Raw genomic sequence first — 26,533 nt, 5'->3', positions numbered from 1 at the left:
TTCACCAACTCATTATCACGGTCTCCCGTTTACCACTACCATTCTCTTTATTATAATATATTTCTTTCTCTTTAGGATACTCCACTCTCTTTATTTACTTTCTTTCATTTTTGGATTAAATACTCATATTTAGTGTTCAAGGGTGGGAATACATAAAGCGCTTATTTGGCGGGCTTAAGTTACCGGCTGGCTTTTTCGTAGAGGGATAAAGGAGTTTTAGGTTGACTTAGTTCGATTTTGGCTAGTAAGAAGCCAGTCAAAAAAGCGTTTTATGTACTCTCACCTTAGCAACGTTTAAAGATCGCTCTTTATGAAGAAGATTATGATGAAAAATCGTTAACAACAAGACAATGCGAAGCAGAAAAAAATTTAACAATTAGAAATTTAAAATTTGCATCCATAGTTTTAAAATTTTTATTTATAATTTTAAAACTTCCATTCATAATTATAAAGTTTAAAATAATTGACGTGCTAACAAGGGGACAGCATGTCCAAGCGATTCCACATAAACAAATTTCCCACAATTTCACAAATCACATGCATTGCACTAGAACTTACAACAAAACATAGATAACCGGGTAGTGTTTTAAAAACACGATTGTCATGGTGATATAAAATTAGCTGCTTTATCTATAGCTACGTACAGCACGATTACCATTTTCATGAACAAATCTCTTTTTCAAAATCTTATCGGAAGCGAATGTTATCATATTGGCCAGTTGGAGTTTTTAGTAGCAGTGCACTTAGGTATGTATATTCTTGTTGTTGGCAGAGATGGGAACTGTAAATTATAATATACAGATTTTGGAAGTCAAGTGAAAAAATTATTTTCATAAAATTTTTATAAATTCCATAACTATTTACGCAAGGCAAGTGGCGTATTTTATTGTAAAATTACTTAGTGAAAGCTGTACCCTCCACCATTTGGGACAAATTTGGCAATTTAAAAAAAAAAAAAAACAAAATCGGTTAAAAATTCTGTTAAAATCTTACAAATACCAAATGCAGCAGTTATATTAGGCTCTGTACGACGACGTGGACCTGCATAGGGGGATATACCAAAACGTGGACCTTTACAGACAATTTTCTGTCGTAGGATGTAGTATCCATTACTTCAAATACCAAATTTGAAACAATTCCGATGAATAATGTCGCTTTAATCACCAAAATACCGAACGTGGACCTACAGTAGCGGTGCTCAAAACCGTGTTCTTGAACATGAACAGAAAAAAGAGATTATTTGAGAGAAAATTAAAATTCTGTTTTTCTTTATATTTTACGGTTCTATTTAATTGTTTTTAAACACGAATGTTTGCCAAAATAATTTATAAAGCAAAAGGATAAAAAAAATTTGTATAATTAAGAACTTAACACCGTTTTGTTCTTGATTTAAATAAGCAAAGAGAAGCCTGACTGAAAAGAGATTTATTTTCTTGAGCACCGCTGACCTACCAAAAACCAAACCATTTTCAAAACCAAAAGTCTTGCAGACATACAACACATTTGAGTAAAATTTTATCAACCTACTTAATTTCGTTCAAAACTAGAGTGATTTCCACAGACGGACGGGCATAGCTAAATCGACATAGAATTTTATGCTGATCAAGAATATATATGTATACTTTGAGGGTCTAAAATGTATATTTCGAGGCATTACAAACGGAATGACAAACTTAATATACCCTCCATACTATGGTGGAGGGCATGGTAGAATCATGGAGGTAAAGTCATGCAATCATATGTTTACATTTTTTCAAAAATTGTTCATTTGACATCTCATTGTCAAAATTTGTATTTATAAATCCATTATACATACTCAAATCAGAGATGGGAACCTCTTTTTATGTAGTGAAATGTGACAAGGTAAATTACAGAAAATGCAGTGATGGGTATGCTTATTTGAAATGACTTTACCTTCTTAATTTTACCATGGGTGAAGGGTAAAACAATAAAAATACGTACCATTCTCGTTTTGTTGTCCGTTGTGTTATCCATTTTTATTTTCCCAAACATAAATAATTTGTCAACAGCTGATTGATTTTGGCAGCGTTGCCACATGCATTTTGTTTAATGGTTGATTTTTATACCCTCCACCATGGGTAGGAGGGTATATTAACTTTGTCATTCCGTTTGTAACACCTCTAAATATTCGTCGTAGACCTCATAAAGTATATATATTCATAATCAGCATAAAATTCTAAGACGATTTAGCGATGTCCGTCTGTCTGTCTGTCTGTCCGTCTGTCTGTCTGTCTGTCTGTCTGTCCGTCTGTCTGTCTGTCTGTTGAAATCACGATAGAGCCCACATTATTTGACGTAGACCTTTGAAATTTGGCACAAGTGTGTGTATTGTCCCTAGGATGGTTGGTATTGGAAATGGGATATATCGGTCCACGTTTTGGTATAGCCCCCATATAACGGTACCTCCCGATATTGGGTATTTTGATTATTTTTGCCACATTTTTCCACGGATTTGTCTAAAAATTGACCTTTGTAAGTCGTAATGGATTTTAGATCCAGTGGGGTAACATTATATGTATAGGTCCACGTTTTCATGTAGCCCCCATATAACGGTACCTCCCGTTATTCGGTATTTTGGTGATTTTTTCCACATTTTTCCACGGATTTGTCTAAAAATTGACCTTTGTAAGTCGTAATGGATTCTAGCTCCAGTGGGGTAACATTATATGTATGGGTCCACGTTTTCATGTAGCCCCCATATAACGATACCTCCCGTTATTCGGTATTTTGGTGATTTTTACCACATTTTTCCACGGATTTGTCTAAAAATTGACCTTTGTAAGTCATAATGGATGCTGGCTCCAGTGGGGTAACATTTTATGTACAGGTCCACGTTTTCATGTAGCCCCCATATAACGGTACCTCCCGATATTCGATGATTTGATGATTATTGACACATTTTTCCACGGATTTGTCTAAAAATTGGCCTTTGTAAGTCATAATGACTTCTAGCTCTATTGGGGAAACATTATATGTATAGGTCAACGTTTTCATATAGCCCCCATATAACGGTACCTCCCGTTATTCGGTATTTTGGTGATTTTTACCACATTTTTCCACGGATTTGTCTAAAAATTGGTCTTTGTAAGTCATAATGGATTCTGGCTCCAGTGGGGTAACATTATATGTATATGTCAACGTTTTCATAAAGCCCCTATATAACGGTACCTCCCGATATTCGGTATTTTGATTATTTTTGCCACATTTTTCCACGGATTTGTCTAAAAATTGGCCTTTGTAAGTCATAATGGATTCTAGCTCCAGTGGGGTAACATAATATGTATAGGCCACATTTATCCACAGATTTGTCTAAAAATTTGTCTTTGTAAGTAATAACAGATTTTAGCTCCAGTGCGGTAACATTATATGTATAGGACCACGCTTTCATATATCCCCCATATAACGGTACCTCCTGATATCCAGTATTTTGATGATTTGTTGCCACATATTTCCACGGAATCGTTCCGATGATATGAAGATATTGATATTAAAAGTTTGTAGCGGGTGACAAAACATTCGCTGTATAGGTCCCCGTTTACTTTAGACTCCATATAACTGTACCTCCCGATTTTTGGTATTTTGATAATGTAAGTCGCAATTTTAAACGGAATTGGCCCAAATTTATTATTTGGAATTTGTAACAAGTTCTTAATCCAGTGGCTAAGCATTATATAATATTCCATTTAGTATTTGGGGTATGACATTGTATTTATAGGTCTACGGTAGCAACAACTTTATTTGAGTATGTATAGCGCCTATATGATGGTTTATAAAAGTTGTTATTGTTTGTGCCACAAATTTAGGGTAATAGATTTTAGTTTATCGCCGCAGGTAGTATGGTTGTGATTTTTATTGCCTCTGTTTGCTTGATCCTGTTTTTGTACTGTTTCTCCAGGTAGTACAGAGTGCATTTTGGTAACAATAACATAATAATTAAATGTACCTGTGGGTTATATAATCAAAACTCTCTTAAATTACCAGTCTGTCCGTCTGTCTGTCTGTCTGTCTGTTGAAATCACGATAGAGCCCACATTATTTGACGTAGACCTTTGAAATTTGGCACAAGTGTGTGTATTGTCCCTAGGATGGTTGGTATTGGAAATGGGATATATCGGTCCACGTTTTGGTATAGCCCCCATATAACGGTACCTCCCGATATTCGGTATTTTGATTATTTTTGCCACATTTTTCCACGGATTTGTCTAAAAATTGACCTTTGTAAGTCGTAATGGATTTTAGATCCAGTGGGGTAACATTATATGTATAGGTCCACGTTTTCATGTAGCCCCCATATAACGGTACCTCCCGTTATTCGGTATTTTGGTGATTAAATTACCAGTAAACAAAGGTTAACCATAATAATAAAACTAATGTAATATACCTGTCGGTAATAAAACCTCCCACTCGTCAACTTGGTTCATATACCTGGTGCTCTACGCAGATTCTTACAAAACATCTTACCTGGGCAGTAAGTATTTGTGTATATAATAAACCAACTCAACTTTAACAAATCAGTTCACAACGAATCGTTAAACAAAACATAACCTAATACCAACGAAAATAACTGAAAAGTTTTCTATACAGATTTAAAACTGTTCCAATTCGACAATCAATAATTATGCCTAAACTACGTAAACAATCGGCACTACAACGTCAACGAATTATGAGGCAACATCTTCACAGTTACCGTGAACGGAATTTAAATGACGATCGGCTCAGAAACTCTCAACAGTTAGCAACAAGGAGACAGGATCCTGAATATAGAGAAAATGAGCGAGAAAGGGATAGAGCAGCACATTCAACTCGGCGCCAAGCAGTAAACTATAGATCTGCGGAACAAGAACGGGATATTTTGGCACACTCTATTCTCCGAATGAATTCCAGTTATCGAGCAACTGAACAGGCGCGCGATGCTTTGGCTCACGCTAATCGAAGAATGGATCCAACGTATAGGGAAGAAGAACAACAGAGGGACACATTGGCCCATTCGGTTCGAAGGATGGATCCGACGTACAGGGAGGAGGAACAACAAAGGGACACGGTAGCCCACTCAATGCGAAGAAGGGATCCGACGTATCGCGAAGAAGAGCAAGAGAGGAATACACTTGCACACTCTATCCATCGGATGAATGCGACATTTCGGGAAGGAGAACAAGAGAGGGATACTGTGGCTCGATCTGTTCGGAGAATGGATCCAACATACCGGGAGGAGGAACAACAGAGGGACACTTTGGCCCACTCTATTCGGAGAATGGATCCAAGATACCGGGAGGAGGAACAGCAGAGGGACACTTTGGCCCACTCTATTCGGAGAATGGACCCAAGTTACCGGGAGGAGGAACAACAGAGGGACACTTTGGCCCACTCTATTAGGAGAATGGATCCAACTTACCGGGAGGAGGAACAACAGAGGGACACTTTGGCCCACTCTATTCGGAGAATGGATCCAACATACCGCGAGGAGGAACAACAGATGAACACTTTGGCCCATTCTATTCGGAGAATGGATCCAACATACCGGGACGAGGAACAACAGAGGGACACTTTGGTCCATTCTATTCGAAGAATGGATCCGGCGTATCGTGGAGAGGAACGAGAAAGGGACTCTTTGGCAAGATCTATTCTGCGACAAAATGAAGAATACCGCCAAGTCGAAAGAGAGAGAGACACAGCAATGCACCGAGTACGTCGAAGAAATCCAGTTTTCCGTATTATGGAACAAGAGCGGAACACTTCAGCTCGTCGTGTCACCAGACAAGTTGCTATGCAAATGCAAGAAGCAGAAAACAGGATGAGAAGTTGCCGCGTCCTTATTCATCGTATTTATCCTACAAACAGAGAAAATATAAACATGAGACAAGCTCTGAGAAGTTCAGCAAGGAGAAGAAATTTGTCGCCGGAATCGAGGTCACAACAACAAATTCAAGATACTTTGAGGTGCAGAGCTAGGATAATTTCCAATTTTTGCAATATTATCAAGAGCGGACCCACAGAAGTTTGTATTTGTTGTGGAGGTCTTTGGTTTGTTACTCAAATTAAGACTCTCCGCAAAACATTTGTTCTACAAAAATACCCAAATTTAAGTGCAGTTTTTTTCCTTTCAGACCAGTTTCCATCTGATAACGATATATATAAATTCTGCAACACATGCCACAAAATAATCAATGCGGGGAAGGTTCCTTCTATGTGTCTCTCAGAAGGTCTACATTTTCCAGCTATTCCGAGTGAACTTCAGGGCTTGACGTCGCTGGAAGAAAGGTTTGTTGCGCCACGAATTCCCTTTATGAGAATAGTTTCATTGGGTTATAATCGACAGTGTGCTGTAAGGGGTGCAGTAGTAAATGTCCCCATTTCACTCGATTCCACCGTCAACGTCCTTCCAAGAACGGCCGATCAAACTGAAGTTATCCAGGTTCATTTGAAGCGAAGAATATCTTACACACACTATTTTATGTCTGAAACGATTCGGCCCGGCAAAATTTTCGAAGCAGCGAGATACCTTATTGAAACGGAATTGTACAGGAAACATGAAATTTGTATTTCATCTGAATGGTTGGCCAATATGGGTCCCGCTGATCAAGTGCCGTTTATAGCAAATTCCGAAGATCGAAGTCTATTATCGAACGTCAATGATTTTAACTTAGATGAAGATCACATTGAAGAACATAACCCCCAAGAAACCCTCTTAGATTATATTCCAGTCGAAAATGTTCAAATTCAAAATATTGAAATAGCTCCTGGTGAAGGCCATAGACCCATGGATTTGCTATTAGATGAGGACTCTGAAGAGCTATCATTTCCCACTATATACTGTGGTATTAAAAGAAAATCTACAGCGACAATAGCAAAATTGATAAAATCTGAAGCCCGGCGTTATGATAGAAGATGTGCGCGGGTAGACAAAGTCTTATACTCGTATAAAAAATTAGAGTTTTCTAAAATCAAGAACAGCATTTCTACTTGTTTGAGGAAGAAAATTGGTACTCGCAATTATACTGCAACGGATGCTCTTAATGACCGGTTCATACAAAATATAGTGCAGCACGACGAAGGGTATCACATTTTGAAAGGCGTGCGTTCTTCTCCAGCACATTGGGAGGCAGAGAAAAAGAAGGTCTTGGCTATGATCAGGCAATTTGGCATTCCAACGTTCTTTATAACTCTTTCTGCTGCTGAATCACAATGGCCAGAATTGATCGTTATATTGGTAACAAGTAAAACTGGCGTTAAGTTCGGCCGGGCCGAACTTTGTATACCCTCCACCACAATTAGTGTTTGAAGTAAAACTAAATATTTGTTTTCTTTTCTTTCAAACGGATGTAAACATTTTTTTTGAAACACCTTTCCTTTCTCATAACTTTCACAGAAAAAATTGTACACATAAGAAAATTGTACACATTAGAAATAAACACGTTTTAGAAACATGTTTGAAACGCCAAATCTGAAAAGCACCCTCATCTGTACATCAAATTCTTATTCTAACACAAAACATAAAAAATGGTTATTTTGTTTTTTATCTGTATGTTTTTTATTACCTAAAATTCATTGTCTAAATACAATCTAATTATTGCTATCTTAATTAACGTTATCTTATTTTACATTTTATTCTTAATATGGATTTCAATATAATTAAATATATAGAAGTCATACATGAATCGAATTCGTCATTCATTGCATTAATATTATGTTTATGATCAAACATAAATCTATATATTAATACAGATTACAGAGTAAACAATAAAATATTTTACTAAACTCTATAAAAACTAAATCTATTAAAAAATGTGTTTACATTCTATATTATAAGTATAAAATTCTAATTATATATTACTATTCCATCATGGTGGCTGTGAACTGTGGCGTAAGTGCTACAATTAATATTTAAATTTTCTTTACTAAATACCCAATCGATGTGCGTACCGTGATTCGTTGTTGGTATATTTCTCTCCAACTTTGATAATAAGCCCATTGAACGAAGAGCAGTTTCAATTGTACTAGTTCGACTACTTTTACAGATATTGAAATCCCCGACAATTACAATATTTGAATTATCGCCGAAACGTTCTCTAATATCACATATAGCTTCAAGTAAAATACGTTTGAAGTTGCATTCGGGATATGAAGAATTCCTGTAAAGTACTATAAGATACAAATCTCTGAATTGGATGAGGGAATACTGAAATGATTTTCTGCCTCTGCTTAGATCTTTTTGACAAATAATATTTGCCTCAGAAAACTTTTCGTTCTTAATATAAATTGCGATACCCCTCTTATCTCTTACTCTTCCTTCAGTATGATTGCAATCTATTCGTGACAATATTGAGAAATTGTCAAAGAAAAGTTCTTCTTCCGGGTATGTCCACGTTTCCACAAAACACAATAGGTCACAATGCATTAGAGTGACATCACTAGAAATATCAGAATGATGAGCACTCAGACTTTGTATGTTTTGATAAAATATTGTGAAAGCGTTATTCGATGTGTTAAACTTACTATGCTGCAAGTGTATGGCTTTATGCAATCTAAGCCGTTCCAATTCTATTTTGACAACATCAGAGCTGCAGAAAGGTTTTGGTGGAGTAAATGTTCCAATAATGTATAGCCCACTTGCTTTAGTGGCTCTACTACAAGCGACATAGAGAGAAGCCCTACTCATACCTTTCCGAACATGAACAGCAACTTTTTCATAGGTTGCGCCTTGACTTTTGTGTATGGTTATACCTTCTGCAACTACCAATGGAAACTGTAAGCGTTCTATAGTTATTTGTTCATTCCGTTTGTACTGGAACGTTCGGCCGCACTTTTCAATGGGAGTCCATAATAATTCTGTGGGATGTGGTTTTTTTCTTCTCGCCATTCTTCCAACACTTTCATCAGAAAATAAGATCCAAAGCGTTATTGGTTTTGTTGAGTTTCTACCAAAATCAATATGCTTCAGTATGCCAGTGGCTCCATTGACTAGGCCATCGTTGGTATCAATATTGATCGTCATCATATATTTTGCACTCAATTTTAATTTTAGTTCACTACAAAGTCCTTGCGTTTCTGAGGTCTTTAAATTGAGAACCGAACTTAAAATTTGATTCCGTTGACCGATAGCTAATGAATCTGACTTCAAAATATCGGATGCCTTGGAAACAAATTGTTCTGATGTGATTTGTGCCAATCTAAGGGAATTATAATTATCGGTTTCTTCGTTTGACAGGAATAAATGAATTGCTTCATTTGGTATCTCCGATGTTGGTATGACCCTTGACTTTATGAGCGAAACATCTTCTTCAGTCATTTCTCCAGTTGACATTCGGTTCAGTGCAAACGCGAAATCTTGGTCCTCCCTTTGTCGCATTATCTCTGTTAGCTCATTAAAAGAAAACAGATCCCACAAGCCACCCCCTGCGAGGATGTGGTATGGATTAGCAGTATTGGTACTAAATATCCATTTATCCCCAACTGGAGGCAGTTGTTTTAGATCTCCGAACAAAACTATAGAGATTCCTCCAAAGGCTTCAGTGGTTTTAAAAATCTGCCTCAGGCGTGCGTCAAGGAAACCTAACATTCTACATCCAACCATGGAGACCTCATCTATTATGATCAATTTCAGATCTGTAAATTTAACCAAGAGCCTATTAACAAGATCACTGCTTAGTGGACGTAGCTCTCCTCGGAACTGGTTTACTGGAAGGGAAAAAAGTGAATGTAATGTCGCACCTCCAATTCCAAAAGCAGCTTTTCCGGTAGGAGCACTTAATAATACTTTTGGCAAATCCGGATTAGCGCCAGGTATAGAATTATATCTAAAAGTAACTGCCTGATAAATGGTTTTTATAAGGCGACTTTTTCCTACGCCAGCTCCTCCCGCAACATACTCATAAAATCGAACTTTCTGAACTATATTTTGTAAAAGATGTTGAAAATAAGACCGCTGTTTATTGTTCAGTGTTCTGATTAAATGCTGAAGTTCTTCGAAATTTACTAATGGTGGGAGTCTTACTAAGTGTACATTGGCTTCTGATTCCAGGTCATCTTCATGGTGGTTGTCAATGTCGAAGACATTTATATTTTCCTCTAATTCTGGAACAACCAAGGCTCTAAACTCCTCGTCTAAAAGTTGGTCACTTGTAATGTTATCGTTACTCGCATGGTCTTCACCACCATCACTGTCTTCACGAATACTTTGCAATATATCATGTAATTCACCATCCTTGAACATTTCAAACTGCTGTCGGTTCCTTTCAATTACATCCATGTAGATAGAGCAGGTATCTTCGTTGTTTCTTCCTATAATGTCTTCGTCTTCGTTACGCCATGGAAAGTATAACATAACCAATGTGCGAAAATAGTCGTCCCTGTTTAAGTCGGCCCTAAATGAGGGAAAACGAATTATAGCCGGACTTCTTCTTTTATATACGTAACCCGAATTATTTTTTAAGCGAAACAAAGCCCCGACATCATCAGGATGTTCCTCGTCATCTTCAAGAATATCTTCATCCTCCTCATCATGTTGACGATTCCTTTTGCGCAATGTCTTAGAGTATGTATAATGTGCAGCGAAATAAGCCAAACACACATCGCCTAGATTATCCGGTCTTTGAATATAATGCTCAAGTAAATTCGATACATAAATATCGGTTGAATCAGGAGAAAGATTTTGAAGCTCTTGCCTCGGTTTTAGTATGCGAACACGTTTTTCTGGCAAGAGAGTATTGACGTAAACATCACTGTTGCTACACTGAGACAAATGCATTCCCAAGATATTGTAAGCTGCTTCTTGGGCTGAGACTTCGGATGCTGATATGAATTTATTACCTATATGCTGCAACTTTTGTTTTACAGAATAATTTCCTTCACGTATCTCGTTCATTGTTTCTTGCAACAAACGTGAAACACCCCGATTCGACTTGTTTATATAGTTAACTATATACGACACGCATGCATAAGCATCCAGAACAAATTGAATATCCATGTTTGCTTTGTGCATTTTTAAAATCCGCGAATTAAAAGCATTTATTGATCTGTCTTTGAAGGATCTTTTAAGAAAAATTTTAGGTTTTCTTATAGAAGATCTGATCGCCGCAAGATATTCATCTTTGTCCATATTAATCCGTGGGTCTGCCAAAAACTGATCAAAATTATTTAATCGTTCACATTCTATATCTGTTAACTTTGCGTTAAGCAAATTATAAATTTTGTCATAGTTGCACTTATGAGCTGATAATTGTTGCTCATCTACACCATCCGAAAACGGCAAAAGAAGTTCCGTATTAGGTGTCTTATTCTGTGGTCAAAATACCTGGAACATGTAATTGGATCTGACCTAATTAGTTCGTACCGTTTTTGGGTGCTAAATGACATTGCCTCTTCTTCGGTAATATTCCTTCCTTCTGCAATTTTTACCAATATAACGATCAATTCTGGCCATTGTGATTCAGCAGCAGAAAGAGTTATAAAGAACGTTGGAATGCCAAATTGCCTGATCATAGCCAAGACCTTCTTTTTCTCTGCCTCCCAATGTGCTGGAGAAGAACGCACGCCTTTCAAAATGTGATACCCTTCGTCGTGCTGCACTATATTTTGTATGAACCGGTCATTAAGAGCATCCGTTGCAGTATAATTGCGAGTACCAATTTTCTTCCTCAAACAAGTAGAAATGCTGTTCTTGATTTTAGAAAACTCTAATTTTTTATACGAGTATAAGACTTTGTCTACCCGCGCACATCTTCTATCATAACGCCGGGCTTCAGATTTTATCAATTTTGCTATTGTCGCTGTAGATTTTCTTTTAATACCACAGTATATAGTGGGAAATGATAGCTCTTCAGAGTCCTCATCTAATAGCAAATCCATGGGTCTATGGCCTTCACCAGGAGCTATTTCAATATTTTGAATTTGAACATTTTCGACTGGAATATAATCTAAGAGGGTTTCTTGGGGGTTATGTTCTTCAATGTGATCTTCATCTAAGTTAAAATCAATGACGCTCGATAATAGACTTCGATCTTCGGAATTTGCTATAAACGGCACTTGATCAGCGGGACCCATATTGGCCAACCATTCAGATGAAATACAAATTTCATGTTTCCTGTACAATTCCGTTTCAATAAGGTATCTCGCTGCTTCGAAAATTTTGCCGGGCCGAATCGTTTCAGACATAAAATAGTGTGTGTAAGATATTCTTCGCTTCAAATGAACCTGGATAACTTCAGTTTGATCGGCCGTTCTTGGAAGGACGTTGACGGTGGAATCGAGTGAAATGGGGACATTTACTACTGCACCCCTTACAGCACACTGTCGATTATAACCCAATGAAACTATTCTCATAAAGGGAATTCGTGGCGCAACAAACCTTTCTTCCAGCGACGTCAAGCCCTGAAGTTCACTCGGAATAGCTGGAAAATGTAGACCTTCTGAGAGACACATAGAAGGAACCTTCCCCGCATTGATTATTTTGTGGCATGTGTTGCAGAATTTATATATATCGTTATCAGATGGAAACTGGTCTGAAAGGAAAAAAACTGCACTTAAATTTGGGTATTTTTGTAGAACAAATGTTTTGCGGAGAGTCTTAATTTGAGTAACAAACCAAAGACCTCCACAACAAATACAAACTTCTGTGGGTCCGCTCTTGATAATATTGCAAAAATTGGAAATTATCCTAGCTCTGCACCTCAAAGTATCTTGAATTTGTTGTTGTGACCTCGATTCCGGCGACAAATTTCTTCTCCTTGCTGAACTTCTCAGAGCTTGTCTCATGTTTATATTTTCTCTGTTTGTAGGATTCATACGATGAATAAGGACGCGGCAACTTCTCATCCTGTTTTCTGCTTCTTGCATTTGCATAGCAACTTGTCTGGTGACACGACGAGCTGAAGTGTTCCGCTCTTGTTCCATAATACGGAAAACTGGATTTCTTCGACGTACTCGGTGCATTGCTGTGTCTCTCTCTCTTTCGACTTGGCGGTATTCTTCATTTTGTCGCAGAATAGATCTTGCCAAAGAGTCCCTTTCTCGTTCCTCTCCACGATACGCCGGATCCATTCTTCGAATAGAATGGACCAAAGTGTCCCTCTGTTGTTCCTCGTCCCGGTATGTTGGATCCATTCTCCGAATAGAATGGGCCAAAGTGTTCATCTGTTGTTCCTCCTCGCGGTATGTTGGATCCATTCTCCGAATAGAGTGGGCCAAAGTGTCCCTCTGTTGTTCCTCCTCCCGGTAAGTTGGATCCATTCTCCTAATAGAGTGGGCCAAAGTGTCCCTCTGTTGTTCCTCCTCCCGGTAACTTGGGTCCATTCTCCGAATAGAGTGGGCCAAAGTGTCCCTCTGCTGTTCCTCCTCCCGGTATCTTGGATCCATTCTCCGAATAGAGTGGGCCAAAGTGTCCCTCTGTTGTTCCTCCTCCCGGTATGTTGGATCCATTCTCCGAACAGATCGAGCCACAGTATCCCTCTCTTGTTCTCCTTCCCGAAATGTCGCATTCATCCGATGGATAGAGTGTGCAAGTGTATTCCTCTCTTGCTCTTCTTCGCGATACGTCGGATCCCTTCTTCGCATTGAGTGGGCTACCGTGTCCCTTTGTTGTTCCTCCTCCCTGTACGTCGAATCCATCCTTCGAACCGAATGGGCCAATGTGTCCCTCTGTTGTTCTTCTTCCCTATACGTTGGATCCATTCTTCGATTAGCGTGAGCCAAAGCATCGCGCGCCTGTTCAGTTGCTCGATAACTGGAATTCATTCGGAGAATAGAGTGTGCCAAAATATCCCGTTCTTGTTCCGCAGATCTATAGTTTACTGCTTGGCGCCGAGTTGAATGTGCTGCTCTATCCCTTTCTCGCTCATTTTCTCTATATTCAGGATCCTGTCTCCTTGTTGCTAACTGTTGAGAGTTTCTGAGCCGATCGTCATTTAAATTCCGTTCACGGTAACTGTGAAGATGTTGCCTCATAATTCGTTGACGTTGTAGTGCCGATTGTTTACGTAGTTTAGGCATAATTATTGATTGTCGAATTGGAACAGTTTTAAATCTGTATAGAAAACTTTTCAGTTATTTTCGTTGGTATTAGGTTATGTTTTGTTTAACGATTCGTTGTGAACTGATTTGTTAAAGTTGAGTTGGTTTATTATATACACAAATACTTACTGCCCAGGTAAGATGTTTTGTAAGAATCTGCGTAGAGCACCAGGTATATGAACCAAGTTGACGAGTGGGAGGTTTTATTACCGACAGGTATATTACATTAGTTTTATTATTATGGTTAACCTTTGTTTACTGGTAATTTAATCACCAAAATACCGAATAACGGGAGGTACCGTTATATGGGGGCTACATGAAAACGTGGACCTATACATATAATGTTACCCCACTGGATCTAAAATCCATTACGACTTACAAAGGTCAATTTTTAGACAAATCCGTGGAAAAATGTGGCAAAAATAATCAAAATACCGAATATCGGGAGGTACCGTTATATGGGGGCTATACCAAAACGTGGACCGATATATCCCATTTCCAATACCAACCATCCTAGGGACAATACACACACTTGTGCCAAATTTCAAAGGTCTACGTCAAATAATGTGGGCTCTATCGTGATTTCAACAGACAGACAGACAGACAGACGGACAGACTGGTAATTTAAGAGAGTTTTGATTATATAACCCACAGGTACATTTAATTATTATGTTATTGTTACCAAAATGCACTCTGTACTACCTGGAGAAACAGTACAAAAACAGGATCAAGCAAACAGAGGCAATAAAAATCACAACCATACTACCTGCGGCGATAAACTAAAATCTATTACCCTAAATTTGTGGCACAAACAATAACAACTTTTATAAACCATCATATAGGCGCTATACATACTCAAATAAAGTTGTTGCTACCGTAGACCTATAAATACAATGTCATACCCCAAATACTAAATGGAATATTATATAATGCTTAGCCACTGGATTAAGAACTTGTTACAAATTCCAAATAATAAATTTGGGCCAATTCCGTTTAAAATTGCGACTTACATTATCAAAATACCAAAAATCGGGAGGTACAGTTATATGGAGTCTAAAGTAAACGGGGACCTATACAGCGAATGTTTTGTCACCCGCTACAAACTTTTAATATCAATATCTTCATATCATCGGAACGATTCCGTGGAAATATGTGGCAACAAATCATCAAAATACTGGATATCAGGAGGTACCGTTATATGGGGGATATATGAAAGCGTGGTCCTATACATATAATGTTACCGCACTGGAGCTAAAATCTGTTATTACTTACAAAGACAAATTTTTAGACAAATCTGTGGATAAATGTGGCCTATACATATTATGTTACCCCACTGGAGCTAGAATCCATTATGACTTACAAAGGCCAATTTTTAGACAAATCCGTGGAAAAATGTGGCAAAAATAATCAAAATACCGAATATCGGGAGGTACCGTTATATAGGGGCTTTATGAAAACGTTGACATATACATATAATGTTACCCCACTGGAGCCAGAATCCATTATGACTTACAAAGACCAATTTTTAGACAAATCCGTGGAAAAATGTGGTAAAAATCACCAAAATACCGAATAACGGGAGGTACCGTTATATGGGGGCTATATGAAAACGTTGACCTATACATATAATGTTTCCCCAATAGAGCTAGAAGTCATTATGACTTACAAAGGCCAATTTTTAGACAAATCCGTGGAAAAATGTGTCAATAATCATCAAATCATCGAATATCGGGAGGTACCGTTATATGGGGGCTACATGAAAACGTGGACCTGTACATAAAATGTTACCCCACTGGAGCCAGCATCCATTATGACTTACAAAGGTCAATTTTTAGACAAATCCGTGGAAAAATGTGGTAAAAATCACCAAAATACCGAATAACGGGAGGTATCGTTATATGGGGGCTACATGAAAACGTGGACCCATACATATAATGTTACCCCACTGGAGCTAGAATCCATTACGACTTACAAAGGTCAATTTTTAGACAAATCCGTGGAAAAATGTGGAAAAAATCACCAAAATACCGAATAACGGGAGGTACCGTTATATGGGGGCTACATGAAAACGTGGACCTATACATATAATGTTACCCCACTGGATCTAAAATCCATTACGACTTACAAAGGTCAATTTTTAGACAAATCCGTGGAAAAATGTGGCAAAAATAATCAAAATACCGAATATCGGGAGGTACCGTTATATGGGGGCTATACCAAAACGTGGACCGATATATCCCATTTCCAATACCAACCATCCTTGGGACAATACACACACTTGTGCCAAATTTCAAAGGTCTACGTCAAATAATGTGGGCTCTATCGTGATTTCAACAGACAGACAGACAGACAGACGGACAGACAGACAGACAGACAGACAGACGGACAGACAGACAGACGGACATCGCTAAATCGTCTTAGAATTTTATGCTGATTATGAATATATATACTTTATGAGGTCTACGACGAATATTTAGAGGTGTTACAAACGGAATGACAAAGTTAATATACCCTCCTACCCATGGTGGAGGGTATAAAAATTGCAGAAGGAAGGAATATTACCGAAGAAGAGGCAATGTCATTTAGCACCCAAAAACGGTACGAACTAATTAGGTCAGATCCAATTACATGTTCCAGGTATTTTGACCACAGAATAAGACACCTCTTCAAAAGTTTCACGGTTAATGGTGGAATATTCGACGAGTTTAATATAATCAAATTCTACTGGAGAATAGAATTTCAACAGCGAGGGTCTCCTCATGTCCACGGCATATATTGGCTAAACAATGCCCCTTTGTTTGATATATCAGATCGAAATAGCTTCCAACGTGTTACGGATTTTGTAGATAAATTTGTTTCTACAGATTCGTCTAATAGCGAAATCCAAGACATAGTCCACTACCAGCAACACAACCACGGAAGAGCATGCCAACGTGAAATAAGAGGTCAAAAATTCTGTAGATTTCATATACCATATCCGCCAATGTCTAATACGGAACTTCTTTTGCCGTTTTCGGATGGTGTAGATGAGCAACAATTATCAGCTCATAAGTGCAACTATGACAAAATTTATAATTTGCTTAACGCAAAGTTAACAGATATAGAATGTGAACGATTAAATAATTTTGATCAGTTTTTGGCAGACCCACGGATTAATATGGACAAAGATGAATATCTTGCGGCGATCAGATCTTCTATAAGAAAACCTAAAATTTTTCTTAAAAGATCCTTCAAAGACAGATCAATAAATGCTTTTAATTCGCGGATTTTAAAAATGCACAAAGCAAACATGGATATTCAATTTGTTCTGGATGCTTATGCATGCGTGTCGTATATAGTTAACTATATAAACAAGTCGAATCGGGGTGTTTCACGTTTGTTGCAAGAAACAATGAACGAGATACGTGAAGGAAATTATTCTGTAAAACAAAAGTTGCAGCATATAGGTAATAAATTCATATCAGCATCCGAAGTCTCAGCCCAAGAAGCAGCTTACAATATCTTGGGAATGCATTTGTCTCAGTGTAGCAACAGTGATGTTTACGTCAATACTCTCTTGCCAGAAAAACGTGTTCGCATACTAAAACCGAGGCAAGAGCTTCAAAATCTTTCTCCTGATTCAACCGATATTTATGTATCGAATTTACTTGAGCATTATATTCAAAGACCGGATAATCTAGGCGATGTGTGTTTGGCTTATTTCGCTGCACATTATACATACTCTAAGACATTGCGCAAAAGGAATCGTCAACATGATGAGGAGGATGAAGATATTCTTGAAGATGACGAGGAACATCCTGATGATGTCGGGGCTTTGTTTCGCTTAAAAAATAATTCGGGTTACGTATATAAAAGAAGAAGTCCGGCTATAATTCGTTTTCCCTCATTTAGGGCCGACTTAAACAGGGACGACTATTTTCGCACATTGGTTATGTTATACTTTCCATGGCGTAACGAAGACGAAGACATTATAGGAAGAAACAACGAAGATACCTGCTCTATCTACATGGATGTAATTGAAAGGAACCGACAGCAGTTTGAAATGTTCAAGGATGGTGAATTACATGATATATTGCAAAGTATTCGTGAAGACAGTGATGGTGGTGAAGACCATGCGAGTAACGATAACATTACAAGTGACCAACTTTTAGACGAGGAGTTTAGAGCCTTGGTTGTTCCAGAATTAGAGGAAAATATAAATGTCTTCGACATTGACAACCACCATGAAGATGACCTGGAATCAGAAGCCAATGTACACTTAGTAAGACTCCCACCATTAGTAAATTTCGAAGAACTTCAGCATTTAATCAGAACACTGAACAATAAACAGCGGTCTTATTTTCAACATCTTTTACAAAATATAGTTCAGAAAGTTCGATTTTATGAGTATGTTGCGGGAGGAGCTGGCGTAGGAAAAAGTCGCCTTATAAAAACCATTTATCAGGCAGTTACTTTTAGATATAATTCTATACCTGGCGCTAATCCGGATTTGCCAAAAGTATTATTAAGTGCTCCTACCGGAAAAGCTGCTTTTGGAATTGGAGGTGCGACATTACATTCACTTTTTTCCCTTCCAGTAAACCAGTTCCGAGGAGAGCTACGTCCACTAAGCAGTGATCTTGTTAATAGGCTCTTGGTTAAATTTACAGATCTGAAATTGATCATAATAGATGAGGTCTCCATGGTTGGATGTAGAATGTTAGGTTTCCTTGACGCACGCCTGAGGCAGATTTTTAAAACCACTGAAGCCTTTGGAGGAATCTCTATAGTTTTGTTCGGAGATCTAAAACAACTGCCTCCAGTTGGGGATAAATGGATATTTAGTACCAATACTGCTAATCCATACCACATCCTCGCAGGGGGTGGCTTGTGGGATCTGTTTTCTTTTAATGAGCTAACAGAGATAATGCGACAAAGGGAGGACCAAGATTTCGCGTTTGCACTGAACCGAATGTCAACTGGAGAAATGACTGAAGAAGATGTTTCGCTCATAAAGTCAAGGGTCATACCAACATCGGAGATACCAAATGAAGCAATTCATTTATTCCTGTCAAACGAAGAAACCGATAATTATAATTCCCTTAGATTGGCACAAATCACATCAGAACAATTTGTTTCCAAGGCATCCGATATTTTGAAGTCAGATTCATTAGCTATCGGTCAACGGAATCAAATTTTAAGTTCGGTTCTCAATTTAAAGACCTCAGAAACGCAAGGACTTTGTAGTGAACTAAAATTAAAATTGAGTGCAAAATATATGATGACGATCAATATTGATACCAACGATGGCCTAGTCAATGGAGCCACTGGCATACTGAAGCATATTGATTTTGGTAGAAACTCAACAAAACCAATAACGCTTTGGATCTTATTTTCTGATGAAAGTGTTGGAAGAATGGCGAGAAGAAAAAAACCACATCCCACAGAATTATTATGGACTCCCATTGAAAAGTGCCGCCGAACGTTCCAGTACAAACGGAATGAACAAATAACTATAGAACGCTTACAGTTTCCATTGGTAGTTGCAGAAGGTATAACCATACACAAAAGTCAAGGCGCAACCTATGAAAAAGTTGCTGTTCATGTTCGGAAAGGTATGAGTAGGGCTTCTCTCTATGTCGCTTGTAGTAGAGCCACTAAAGCAAGTGGGCTATACATTATTGGAACATTTACTCCACCAAAACCTTTCTGCAGCTCTGATGTTGTCAAAATAGAATTGGAACGGCTTAGATTGCATAAAGCCATACACTTGCAGCATAGTAAGTTTAACACATCGAATAACGCTTTCACAATATTTTATCAAAACATACAAAGTCTGAGTGCTCATCATTCTGATATTTCTAGTGATGTCACTCTAATGCATTGTGACCTATTGTGTTTTGTGGAAACGTGGACATACCCGGAAGAAGAACTTTTCTTTGACAATTTCTCAATATTGTCACGAATAGATTGCAATCATACTGAAGGAAGAGTAAGAGATAAGAGGGGTATCGCAATTTATATTAAGAACGAAAAGTTTTCTGAGGCAAATATTATTTGTCAAAAAGATCTAAGCAGAGGCAGAAAATCATTTCAGTATTCCCTCATCCAATTCAGAGATTTGTATCTTATAGTACTTTACAGGAATTCTTCATATCCCGAATGCAACTTCAAACGTATTTTACTTGAAGCTATATGTGATATTAGAGAACGTTTCGGCGATAATTCAAATATTGTAATTGTCGGGGATTTCAATATCTGTAGAAGTAGTCGAACTAGTACAATTGAAACTGCTCTTCGTTCAATGGGCTTATTATCAAAGTTGGAGAGAAATATACCAACAACGAATCACGGTACGCACATCGATTGGGTATTTAGTAAAGAAAATTTAAATATTAATTGTAGCACTTACGCCACAGTTCACAGCCACCATGATGGAATAGTAATATATAATTAGAATTTTATACTTATAATATAGAATGTAAACACATTTTTTAATAGATTTAGTTTTTATAGAGTTTAGTAAAATATTTTATTGTTTACTCTGTAATCTGTATTAATATATAGATTTATGTTTGATCATAAACATAATATTAATGCAATGAATGACGAATTCGATTCATGTATGACTTCTATATATTTAATTATATTGAAATCCATATTAAGAATAAAATGTAAAATAAGATAACGTTAATTAAGATAGCAATAATTAGATTGTATTTAGACAATGAATTTTAGGTAATAAAAAACATACAGATAAAAAACAAAATAACCATTTTTTATGTTTTGTGTTAGAATAAGAATTTGATGTACAGATGAGGGTGCTTTTCAGATTTGGCGTTTCAAACATGTTTCTAAAACGTGTTTATTTCTAATGTGTACAATTTTCTTATGTGTACAATTTTTTCTGTGAAAGTTATGAGAAAGGAAAGGTGTTTCAAAAAAAATGTTTACATCCGTTTGAAAGAAAAGAAAACAAATATTTAGTTTTACTTCAAACACTAATTGTGGTGGAGGGTATACAAAGTTCGGCCCGGCCGAACTTAACGCCAGTTTTACTTGTTATTTCGTAAATTAGCAAAGAACGAATTAATCTACTTTAAGTCACTAAATGCCAACTAAAGGTGATAGTACATAAAAAGCTTTTTTGACTGGCTTAATTCATCAGCTGGCTTCTTCGTAGGAGTTTTAGGTTGACCTTGTTCGATTTTGGCCCTATGCTCCTGTGTTCATTTCCGAAGAATCCAGCCGATGACTTAGACCCGCCAAATAAGTGTTCTATGTATTCCCACCCTAGGGCTGCCGCTTGTCTAGAGTTTTAAACTCTCGTTCATGAAATGTACCCATTATGTGCCTCCATAAAATCACCCTGCAGCAAATTAAATACTCCCAGCTCTGATAAGATAAGAAGGTTGTATTTGTAGTTTCCCTAAAAGATTATAATTTTTAAAGCAGTTCGGGTTCTAAATGCAACCATCAGTTTACCTTGGAAAGTCGACAGCAGTGTCAGTGTTTCTTTTTTTAAACTCTCGCATAAAAAATGGAAGGTCCCACAGTGTTTAAACCCAAAAGATATCCCACAAATCTTTTGCCCCAAGAGCATTGGGATAAACGAGTTTGCTATGTTCGCGGCAATTGTGAGAAATTTCTCAATAAAGTCCATGACATTCAGGTGTACGACGATGATGTTTGGGTGGTGACTTTGCCGAAATGTGGTACCACCTGGATGCAGGAACTTGTTTGGCTTGTCATGAATGATTATGATTTTGAAACGGCGAAAAATACTAACTTGGAAGTTCGTTCGCCGTTTATGGAGTAAGTAAAATATAATTGTTGTTATTGATGGAAATGTGTGATTGTTGTAAATGCTTCGTCATCTTAGGTTTAATTATATGATAACTACGGATTTAGAGAAATGTCTGGAGCCAATTGAAAATTTAAAACATCCGCGTTTGATAAAAAGTCATTTGGCTCTGCCGCTGTTGCCCTCACAAATATGGGATAAGAAAGCGAAGGTAAATTTGGGGACTCTAAATGTTAGTCAACACCATAAGGTTGAGAATACATAAAACACTTTTTTGATTGGCTTAAGTCATCGGCTGACTTCTTCGTAGAGGAACAAAGGAGTTTTAGGTAGATTTAGTTCAATTTTGGCCCTACGCTCCTTTGTTCTTTTCCGATTGTTTATATGAGAAACGCTACAGCAGCATCACTGTAGCTTTAACTGAACATACACCACATAAACACTGTTCCTTGTTATTCTTTCCTTGCTCTCTTTCTCTTGTTATGTCAATTGTATAAAAAGCATTATTGGTTAGGAATAGAGCGAGAATAACAACAATCCCATAACAGATAGAGAGTCGTAAACTTTGAAAGAAATACAATTTGAGATTAAATACCAGTTTTGTAATTAGAAGAAGTATCAGTGCAAAAAAGGTACTGTTTGCATAGAAGAACTCAATTGTAATTTTACCATTCCATTTTTGTAAGGAAAAGTAGGAGTTCATTGTAACTTTAATAAATACTTTATTGTATCAATAAATATAAATTGATATGTATTTGGAGCATATACTTGAGCAAGTGAGCCATTGTAAAATAAAGATAATTGGATGGATTTTTGCTCGAGGAGAAAGTGCGAATTATTATTAGAGCTAGATTATGCTGTTGATGTAATATATTTCCCGTTTTAGTTATATGTTGGAGAATATTGCTCGTAGAGTAAGAATAACAAAACAATTGGGAAAATACCAATTTCCCTAAATTAAGGTGTATAAACATCAGAGAAAGAAGTCTGCTATAGCCAGAGACGCAAGTTGAAATCGTTTCAAAGGGAATTCGTTGATGGCAGAAGGGTTGGCCAGGGATTGCGCATTCGTAGTGGTCAACCTTAGTGAATTAGGGAAATGGCCCCAACACCGATGAAGCCAGCAGATGACTTAAGCCAGTCAAAAAAGCGTTTTATGTATTCTCACCTTAACATTTGGTCATGATTTAAGGTAAGAATACATAAAACGTTTTATTCACTGGCTTAAGTGAACGTCTGGCTTCTTCGGAAGAGGACAAAGGAGCGCAGGTTGAACAATTATAAATTGTGGGGCGAAATTGAACATAGAAGCCAGTCAAAAAAGCTTTTTATGTATTCTCACCTTTAGGCTATTGTTATGTTTATACCATGATAGAATAAGGAAGGTAACCTCATTTCAAATAGGCAATTCTAGCTGTGAATTTTCAGTAATTTCCATTGCCAAAATTTACTGAATACCAAAGAGATTCCCATCCCTGTCTGTCATAGGAAATTAGAACCCTGTAGGAAACGTCAATGGTTAATAACTACAGATTTACTTTTGACTTTGTCGCCAGTTCTACTGAACAAGTGTAGCCAAACAGTGCTCCCATATATATCTTCAACCGATGTCGGGTTAATTGTGCACCAAATGGCCAATAATAGCCCAAATAGAATGCATTTTGGCACTTCCGACCAAACTCAGCCTGGAAGCAAGTAATTCAAATGTGATGAAAATCCGTTCAGATACAGCTATAGCTTCCATATATATGCTTCATCCGATTTGGATTTTAAGTCCCTCACAAGCGTGAGATAAAAAAACTGCCAAAACATTTTTCGAACCATTTCTGCTGATGTTGCTGTTTTCTTCCGTGCACTTCCTTGACGTCAGGCTACGCTACCAGTATCACGGTAACGAGCGATGGCACGAGACACAAAAGAATTATTCACATTGAAATGCTGGAGTGCTCTAAAAATAGCCACTTGTGGTTTTCCAGCCAAATATAAAGAAATCACACTATCACGCTTGAATTCCATCACGAATAACTCTGGAAAATTCTCACCAAAATGCTTTTGTGCGCTTGTAAACAATATAATGAGCTGTCACTGGAATAATTTTATCAACTGTCGGTGGCTTAGAAATGACATCAGTCTGAAGTTGGTTGCAGTTTTTTTCTCACCCTGTACCTCCCATATATTAGTTTCCTCTGAATATAGTTTGTATGATCTACTTCACATAAATACCCAATATACACTTTTTTTGTTAGTCGGTCCTTTGACCTTTGACATTTCCTTACTGGTTTTGTTTTACTTTTCTTTCCATTCTGAAAGATTTCAATTAAAATTTTCACAGAACAAAAATGAAGCCTTCGGTCGTAATGTAGATAGTATGTATTTGTCATTACTAGTAATGCTGAAAGTGACACATGTGCTTACCAAATTTGTGCTGGAACTTCAGAAAATTCTCTTTGCCGATGTGATAATATCAAGTATATGATTTTAAAATAATTTGTAAGATATGAAACTACCTTCATTATTCTACCACGGTTGATGGACAGGCTAGGTTCACTTCTCCACTACCATTTTTTCAAATACTAATTTCAATATACACCCCCCCCCCCCCCCCCCCCCCCCCTCTTACTTAAGGTAATTTATGTGACACGTAATCCCAAGGATGCCTATGTCTCCGAATATCATTTCATACGACACATGGGTCTCCTACCGCCACAATGCACCATCGATGATTACATCAAAGGGCGAATGTATGAAAAAGATTGCAACGAACAATTCGATAATATGTACGAATTCTATAAAATTCGCTCGGAACCTTGGCTTTTCTATACCAGTTTTGAACAAATGAAATTGAATTTACGTCAAGTCATTTTGGATGTTTGTAAATTTTTGGGCAAATCTATCGATGATGTGACCATGGAAAAAATGCTAAAACATTTGTCATTCGCAGAGATGAAAAAAAATCCACGAACAAATCATTTGTGGGAAATCGAAGAAGTTCGTAAAAAGACAAATGCAGGCGAAAGTGAATTTAAGTAAGTAGGGTGATTTTTGGACTTCAAATGGGTTTCTAATGTGTTTTTTTTTTTTTTTTTTTTTTTGATTTCTAGTTTCTGTCGCAAAGGTGAAACCGATTCTTATAAAAAGGAATTATCACCGGAATTGGTAAAAGAATTGGACAATTTTGTTAAAGAAAAAGTTGCCCAGTATGGTGTTACATTGAATGATTTGTTATTATTGAATAATGAAAAGAAATCGTACACTAATAGTATGTTTAAAGAAAAATTGAGTTTTTGGGAGAAAGTGGCACAAAGAACTTGATCTTCTCCCATATTCATTCACGTTTTTAAGAGAGAAATTCAGGATTTCGTTTCATGATATTATTGTTTTTGATTTTACGGACTAGTAAATAAATTTGATTATGATTATTAATTGTATGTAATATTGATTTCAATAAAAAATGTTTCATATTTTTGTTAGAACTTAAAATTATGCGTTGACTAAATAAAATGTACAGCAATAAAATTATTTATAAAATATTAAACAATTTATAAGAGTTTCAAATCCGAATGAATAATTTTTTTCACCGAAAAGTGTAATGACATATAAATGGGCTAGAACTCTTAAATTTGTAATGAGAGTATGATATATGTACCAAAGGGTCTTTGCAATTTCGAAAAGTACTAAAATGTACTACAATTGGTACAATTTCGTATCATGTGAACGAGTTAGAGCTAAAAACTTAAAATTTGGATTTGGAAATCAAGGTTGAGGAGTAGAGTCGAATTGTGTACTCATATATACGAAAAGTACTAAACGGTACTAAATTTGGTATAAATTGAATTTAGAGGAACGAATGGAGCTAGAATTCTGAAATTTGAAATTAACATTACTGGCGGAGTGTAGGATTGGGATATACAGGTAGTTTTCGAATTTATGTGAACGAAAAGTACTAAATGGTACTAAATTTGATACAATTTCGATTTGGGTGAACCGAGAGAGCTGGAATACTGAAATTTGTTAACAAAATTTCATTGTAGGATTGGGGTATGTAGTATGTTTTGAAAATTCTTACTTAGTTCTTACTCTTACTAAATGGTACATAATTTGGTACAATTTATATTTTTTCCGCTAACCGATAATGGTGGAATCCTGAAATTTGGTACAAATTAGAATTGTGATAAACCGTTAGATATGGAATTCTAAAATTTGGAAATAAGATTTCTATGGGATTGTATGTTTGAGGTATGCAGGTGGTTTTGGGAAATTGGGAGTGTAGGATTGTGATATTTAGGAAGTTTTGGGAATTCGTACTAATGTGTACTAAATTTGGTACAATTTGGATTTGTGTGAACCGATAGGGCTGTAATTGCTGTTGGAGAATATTGGATTGGGTTATGCAGCATCTTTTGAAAGTGCATACCAAGTAGTACTATATTTTATACCATTTGGTATTGAGTGAACAGATACTGCTTCAAATCTGAAATTTGGTATTAGAGTCGTTGCTCATGTGAAGCCTGGGCATATGAAGATGATTTTGGTAATATTTACTATAATTGTACGAAAAGTGCTAAGTGGTACTGAATTTGGTATTTGGGGAAGGACTAGAGGTAGAATCTCGAAATTTCATATTGAGGTCTCTGTTAGTATCTGAAATTGAATTAGGGAGGTGGTTTTGGAAATAAATACTATAATTCTAGGAAAAGTACTAAAATTGGAATTGGGTTGAAGGAA

At 36.9% G+C, this 26,533-nt stretch overlaps 3 protein-coding genes across 3 annotated transcripts in view; 2 read left to right on the top strand and 1 right to left on the bottom strand.

Annotated features, from left to right (window-relative positions):
• The window catches only part of LOC101887747 (synaptic vesicle glycoprotein 2B), a 63,601-nt gene that overhangs the window by 17,679 nt on the left and 19,389 nt on the right, over positions 1-26,533 (top strand). The gene's annotated exons all lie outside the window — the stretch shown is intronic.
• On the bottom strand, positions 12,067-13,576 carry LOC131804827 (trichohyalin-like). Its single transcript, XM_059128064.1, has 2 exons — positions 12,628-13,576; positions 12,067-12,518 (listed from the first exon to the last, which is right to left on the bottom strand). The coding sequence occupies exons 1-2, from the start codon at positions 13,567-13,569 to the stop codon at positions 12,462-12,464; spliced, it is 999 nt and encodes a 332-aa protein (XP_058984047.1). The 5' UTR covers positions 13,570-13,576; the 3' UTR covers positions 12,067-12,461.
• LOC101888261 (sulfotransferase 1E1) lies at positions 21,481-25,294 on the top strand. Its single transcript, XM_059128057.1, has 4 exons — positions 21,481-21,819; positions 21,887-22,019; positions 24,434-24,834; positions 24,910-25,294. Exons 1-4 carry the CDS (start codon positions 21,545-21,547, stop codon positions 25,118-25,120), a joined length of 1,020 nt encoding a protein of 339 aa, XP_058984040.1. The 5' UTR covers positions 21,481-21,544; the 3' UTR covers positions 25,121-25,294.

This window comes from Musca domestica, unplaced genomic scaffold (genome assembly GCF_030504385.1).
Source record: "Musca domestica strain aabys unplaced genomic scaffold, Musca_domestica.polishedcontigs.V.1.1 102, whole genome shotgun sequence".
NCBI lineage: Eukaryota > Metazoa > Arthropoda > Insecta > Diptera > Muscidae > Musca > Musca domestica.
This window is presented reverse-complemented; position numbering and strand designations above follow the sequence as displayed.